Here is a 7135-nt window from a genome sequence, read left to right on the forward strand (position 1 = left end):
CTAGATATGGTTCATATGAATTCCTTGTAATGCCATTTGGGTTGACTAATGCCCCGGCAACGTTTTGCAACTTAATGAATAATGTACTGTTTGACTATCTTGATGACTTTGTTGTTGTTTATCTAGATGATATTGTCATTTATAGTCGAACATTGGAGGAACATGTTAATCACCTAAGTTTGGTTTTGTCTCAATTGAGAAAATACACACTTTATGTCAAGATGTAAAAGTGTGAGTTAACTCAATAAGAGATAAAGTTCTTGGGGCATCTTGTGAGTAAAAACCAAGTTCGAATGGATCCTAAGAAAGTGCAAGCCATTGTTGATTGGCAGGCACCTCGTCATGTGAAGGATTTGAGGTCATTTCTTGGCTTGGCTAACTATTACAGAAAGTTTATTGCTGGTTACTCAAAAAAGGCAGCGACTTTGACAGATTTGTTGAAGAAAGATACAAAGTGGGTTTGGTCTGAATTATGTGATGAAGCATTTCAGAATTTGAAAAATGCTATTGCATCTGAACCTATACTCAAATTGCCTGATTTTGAGTTACAATTTGAAGTGCACACTGATGCGTGAGACAAGGCAATTGGTGGCGTATTAGTGCAGGAAGGTCATCCAATGGCCTTTGAAAGTAGAAAATTGAATGATGCTGAACAGAGATACTCAACACATGAAAAAGAAATGGTTGCGGTAGTACACTGTTTGCAGGTTTGGAGAGTTTATCTCTTGGGTACTCTATTTGTAGTAAGAACTGATAATGTGGCAAATACATTTTTCAAGACAAAGAAAAATTTGAGTCCTAAACAAGCACGGTGGCAAGAATTCCTGGCTGAATATGATTTCATGTGGGAACATAAACCAGGAAAACACAACCAGGTTGCTGATGCGTTGAGTAGAAAAGAAGTGTTTGTTGCAGTATGTTCAATTTCAAAACTGAAAACTAATTTCTATGATAGAATCAGGTTGTGTGCTGCAAATGATTCATTGTATGTTAAATGGACGGGTCAAGTTCAAGATGGCACAATGAGACGGTATTGGATCGAGGAAGATCTGCTCTATCTTAAAGGGGGGGAGAATCGTTGTACCAAATCAGGGCGGGTTGCGCAAAGACTTAATGAAAGAGGCGCATGATTCTGCTTGGGTTGGACATCCCGGTGTTGAAAGGATGTTAGCCTTACTGTCTCATGTTTATTTTTGGCCGAAAATGGAAGACGATATAGAGGCATACGTCAAGACTTGTCATGTTTGTCAAGTGGACAAGACAAAACGTAAGAAGGAAGCAGGTTTGCTGTAACCTTTGCCTGTTCCTGAGAGGTCATGGCTATCAGTAAGCATGGATTTCATTTCTGGATTCCCTAGGAGTAGATGGCAAAGCATCTATCATGGTGGTAGTTGACACATTTTCAAAATATTCTGTTTTTATTGCTGCTCCTGAATTATGCTCATCTGAAGTTGCTGCTGATTTGTTCTACAAAAATGTGGTTTGACATTGTGAGTGATAGAGATGCAAGGTTCACTGATAGATTTTGGACAACATTGTTCAATATGATGGGAACTGAATTAAAATTTTCTACTGCAAATCATCCAGAAACAGATGGACAAACGGAAAGAATTAATCACTTGTTTGAAGAATACTTGAGGCACTATGTGATAACAAGTCAACGGAATTGGGTAATATTGTTAGACACTGCGCAGTTTTGCTATAATCTGCACAAGTCGTCTGCAATAGAAATGAGCCCTTTTGAAATCGTCTTAGGCAGACTGTCTATGACGCCACTAGATGTTGCCAAATCTAAAAATCAGGGAAAGTGTCCAGCAACATACAGGGTTGCAAGGGACAGACTTGAAATGTTATCTGAAGCACAAGATAGCTTGCGCAAGGCTCAGCGGCGCATGAAGAAGTATGCTGATCAACATCGTCGCTCAGTTGAGTTCAATGTGGGTGACAAGGTGTTGCTGAAACTTACCCCACAAATATGAAAACAGATTGTAAGTAAGACCAGACACCGGGGTTTGATTCCTAAGTATGATGGTCCATTCGAAGTGGTGAACGAGTGGGCGAAGTTGCTTATAGGTTGAAGCTGCCAGAAAGGTTGAAAATCCATCCCACTTTCCATGTGAGTTTCTTGAAACCTTACTTTGCAGATGCAGATGATCCGGATAGAAACAGGTCAAAGAGGGCTCCTCCATCAGTACCTACACAATATGATGTGAAATTGAGAAGATCCTTGATCACCGGATTTTGGGCACAAGTAAGAAGAATACTATGACAGAATTCTTGGTTCATTGGAAAGGAAAGAGTGCAGCTGATGCAGTTTGGGAGAAGGCAAAAGACTTATGACAGTTTGATGCTCAAATCGAGGACTACCTTAAAACAGTCTCGATGAGGACATCGAGTTCAAGTGGTGAGGGTGGTCTGTTGGACCCGTAAACTGCTTGATCTAACTACGTGCAGGCATGTCAAGGACTTGGGCATTGGTCTTGACATGGATGAGGGCAAAACAGTGCAACACAAGTTCAAGGTGCTTGGGTGTTGGCAAGGCAGCTTGAATGTGCATGGCTTACGTGCGGGCTAAGGGCATTGGCAAGACAACATGTTGACTTGATAAGGCAAGGCTATGAAGACTTGACAATGTCAAGAACAAAGGCAGTTCACCCGAATTGGTAAAATAAAACTAAGTGTTGGAAGACAGCTAAAATATTCTAAGTGTTGGAAGCTGGCAGAAATATTCTAAGTGTTGGAATGAAGCCTGAAATATTCTAAGTGTTAGAATATTAGTATTTCGTGTAGATAAGAATGTAATTTGAATTAGATTCTATCTGTTAGAAATATAGCTGTTGGAAAGTTAGTTTTGAACCTTGTGATGACAAGTGTCGGACAAGTGTTATTTGTAACTGCCGCATGTAGCTGCCATTGTGCAGAATTTTTGTTTAAAGGTGGAAATTCGTCTAAGGCTTAGACAGAGTGTTTTTAGCCTTAGACTAATTCGTGAAGCCTTCCTTTGTATTAATTACAGATTAATAAAGGTTGGGAAAGGTTCCTGTAAATTCTGCTTGTTGTTTGACTTTGCTGTTTAAGTATTTCTATACTTAGTCAATTTCGTGGGTGTTAGTAGGCTGAGTGTTACAGACGTTTGTAAGACTACCTAGAGTGGTGTGCGATAAAAATAAATCGACCCTATTTCACTAATCATTATGATACTTAACTCTAAATTCAAAAAGAATTATGGTGAGACAGTTGCTCAGTCTAAATATGCTCAAATTATTGAAAGTCTTGCATTTGATGAATTTTACTAGGTCTAATATTACCTATGTCGTTTGCAGATTGAGTAGATATACTCATAATCCCAATAATAAGCATTGATTCTCATTGAATAGACTAATGAAATATTTGAGAGGAACCATGAATTATGCTATCATGTATAGTGGATTTCCTTCTACTTAAGAAGAGTATAATGATGCAACCTGGAACTAAGAGTGTTTGATGCTATCATGTAATGTGGATTTCCTTCTAAACGGACAATCATTGCTAGATCGACTATGGAATCAAATTTTGTAGCTCTGAAACTAGCTGGTTCTGAGGCTGAGTGACTAAGAAATTTCCTAGCAAATATCCCTTTGATAAATGATGAATTGTTTTCAGTGTTTATACACTGTGATGGTCAAGCCGCAATTGCTATTGCGAATAATAAATCTTACAAATTGTAAGAGTAGACACATGAAATTAAGGCATGATATTGTTAAGCAGCTGCTGAAAGATGGAATAATTGCAATTGATTATGTGAAGTCAGAATTGAATTCGGACAATTCAGTGACGAAACCCGTGAGAAGAAAATTAATTCTTCAAACCTCAATAGAAATAGATTTAAGGTCAATTGTTAGCCAATAGGGATGGGAACCCAACCTATGTGATTGGAGATCCCATGAAGTAGGTTCATATGGGTAATAACAAGTCGATATTGACTCTGCGCACGAACTAAGAGTGTTTGAAACTGCTACTAAAAATGAGGGATGAGTTATTAACTCTTAATGAATTCATAGTTCTTAATTAAGGAAGGTGTATTTAAAGCAGCACACGCTTCATGAATTCACCTATATAAGTGTAGCTATCAGACTTTGGCCTAGTCTCTAGAGCTCTCATGAGTACCAGGCACGTGCATGACCTACAAATATAAAACCGCGTTGAACAATAAAATTACAATGATCAAAATGTGATTGTTAAATTCACTGGTTTACAGCTAAAACTATTTGATTCATAAAATAAAAATAATATTTTTCACCAATTATTCTGTAAATTAAATTTTATTGATCTATATTAAATTCATAATTCGAAAAATACCAAATCTACTGCATTTTATCCTGAAAATCCAACAAATTATATTTTTACTATAAAGTCTTTTAAAATAAGTGAGGAATATATGAAAAATGTTGTTATTTCAAAAGAACTTTTAAATTGATCATGGCAAGAGTTTTGACAACATACTCTATGTGTCATTTTGCATGATAATATTTGGACAAGTGGCTTGCCACTTGTCAACTTGCCAACAACTCTTTCTCTATTTAAATACATCTCTTCTCATTTGCAATTCAATATGCATAGAAGTAATACTGCTTAGTTCCTCACTCTTTCGTTTTCTCTTTTTCTAATTCTGTCCATTTTAATAAGTTAACGTTTTGTTTTATTTTTCTTTAAATAACTTGAGATAATTAATTTATTGATTTATGTTATCTTTATTTATTAAAAATTAGGGTAGCGTTTGTTTAATTTTAGGGAAATAGTATCTAATACGATTTAAATATTTATTTATTTTATGCACTATTATTTTTATAATATCGTAGTAATTTTTATTTTATTTTCGGATATTTATTATTATTATTATTATTATTATTATTATTATTATTGTGGAATTTCTAATATTTCTCCAACATAGAATGACCGAACCAGCCAACTTAGTCCCTATCCATTCTGGGATTTTTGCACTCAATCTATTTCTTCCCAAATCCAAGACTTTCAAACCTTGGCATTTCTTCAAAGAGACAGGCAACTGTCCACTTAAATTGTTGTTACAGACGTATGGAGAGCTCAAGGATGTTGAAGAACACAAAGAGTATGGAATAGTTCCATATATACGGCTATTGGCTACATTAAGGACGGTTAGAGCAGACATGAGATCACAATAATCAGGAATCTGTCGGGACAAGAGAGAGATTATTGGACAAGTCAAGTTGTTACAGATGAACGAATTTTACATATGGAGTTAAGGGATCCAGAAAACTTGTTGTTGTCAACACGCAATTCACTAATTAAATGAGGAAATGTTGGTAAGGGTCCTGAAAAATTGTTATAACCAAGATCTATAACAATGGAACCGATATTATTGGCTGATAAATCTTGCATCTCTCCATTGATATGGTTGTAAGATAGATTCAAAAAATATAACATGGGAGGCAACTTTGTAAACCAACTAGGCATTGTGTCTGAGATACTAGCAAGAGAGATATCAAGAAATGAGTAGCTATTTTGAGTTTGAAGCCATTTTGGGTAGTACGTCCAAGATTACAATAAGAAAGACTGATAACTTGGAGTTGAAAACATGGAACCCAATCAACACTTGCATTCCATGTCAACGAGTTGGAAGAAAATTTTGAACTTCTCAAGTTGCAAAGGTTGGAAAAATGGGATTCAGAGATTGTACATTCTAACAAATTATTAGGAGCATCAAAAGTTCCAAGGTCGAAAAGTTGCCCTAAAATTTCTGGTAAGCCTTTCAGTCTATTGAAATAGACATCCAAGATTTTCATCTTGGAAAGTTTCCCCAAATTATCCAGGAAGCCTTGCAATCTATTGAAAGACACATCCAAGGTTTTAAGCTCGGAAAGTTTCCCTAAACCTTGTGGTATCATTCCATAAAAGTGATTGGACTGTAAGTGCAACTCTCTCAATGATGGAAAGAATGCCAAGTCTGGTAATGACCCTGTCATTTGGTTATTAGACAAATCAAGATACTCAAGACAGGAGATTTGTCTAAAGCTTTCATGGAAAATGCCATTCAGCGAGTTCTCTCGTAGCCTCAATTCCTTCAAGGATGAAAATGTAGTAAGATTAATCAATGAACCAGTGAGTGCATTTCCCTCAAAGGACAAAAATTCAAGTAATCTATGACTCCCTGATAAGATAATCAAGCAACTCAGAAAACGGTTGACTTAATAAGTAATTGTAACTAGCATCAATAGAGTGTGAACAACTTAAATTCCCTAAAGACCTTGGTATCCCTCCTTGAATACCACTACTAAATAGATTAAGATTTTCTAAACATTTCAAATACCCAAAGCCACTACCAATTTTGCCTAAATCCTTGCTCAAAAAGATCTAGACTAGTGAAGTTAAATAACCAACTATTTATTGCGGGAACGAATATCTATTAGAGGAGATATCCAGGGTGGAAAGACGAGAGGAGGGAATATTAGCTAAGATAACTGATGAAGGAATGGTTTATTGGTAATTTGACAACCACTCAAATGCAATTCCATCAAATTTGGGAACTTACTTATCTCTTGCAACCATTTTTTAGCTTGCACATTGGATAAACTTAGATCTAGTTACTCCAAATGCACTGGATGAGAAAGCCACTCAAGCCTATTGACCGTTAAATAATTGCCACAAAGATCAAGTGTCCTTAAGGAGTAATATTTCGGAGCTGCAGATGAAATAGACCAGTAAAAACTCTGTATCTAGATGTGAGATTTAAGTACTCTAATCATTTGAAATATCCAATAAATTTTGATATTGGCCCGTCGCCTAAAAAATTATTGGAACTAAGATCTAAGTACTTCAAATACTGCAACTTAACCAATGAAGAAGTAATGTTGCCTGTCAATATGAGATTCTTATCAGGACCATCAGTATTGGATTCAGTTGTACCTATATGAAGATTAAGGACGAGTATGTGGGGCAGACAGCCAGTTGTATTACTGCATTCCAGACCCCTCCAAGAAAAACATTCCTCATTATTTTCTTCATTTCTCCATGAAGAAAGCAATTTATATTCATCATCTACGAGACCTTGTTTTAACTCGAGAAGAGCTTCCCTCTCCTTTATTATGCACAAATTTTTTATATTATTCCCTCTTGACAT

General features: G+C 36.1%; 1 protein-coding gene across 1 annotated transcript; it reads right to left on the reverse strand.

Moving 5' to 3' along the window:
• Positions 1-4120: 4120 nt before the first annotated feature.
• Positions 4121-7135, reverse strand: LOC138337321 (receptor-like protein EIX1). Its single transcript, XM_069287230.1, has 4 exons — positions 6871-7135; positions 5601-6166; positions 4937-5188; positions 4121-4162 (listed from the first exon to the last, which is right to left on the reverse strand). The coding sequence occupies exons 1-4, from the start codon at positions 7133-7135 to the stop codon at positions 4121-4123; spliced, it is 1125 nt and encodes a 374-aa protein (XP_069143331.1).

The sequence above is a fragment of the Solanum lycopersicum genome, chromosome 7, assembly GCF_036512215.1.
Source record: "Solanum lycopersicum chromosome 7, SLM_r2.1".
In the NCBI taxonomy this organism is placed as follows: Eukaryota; Viridiplantae; Streptophyta; class Magnoliopsida; order Solanales; family Solanaceae; genus Solanum; species Solanum lycopersicum.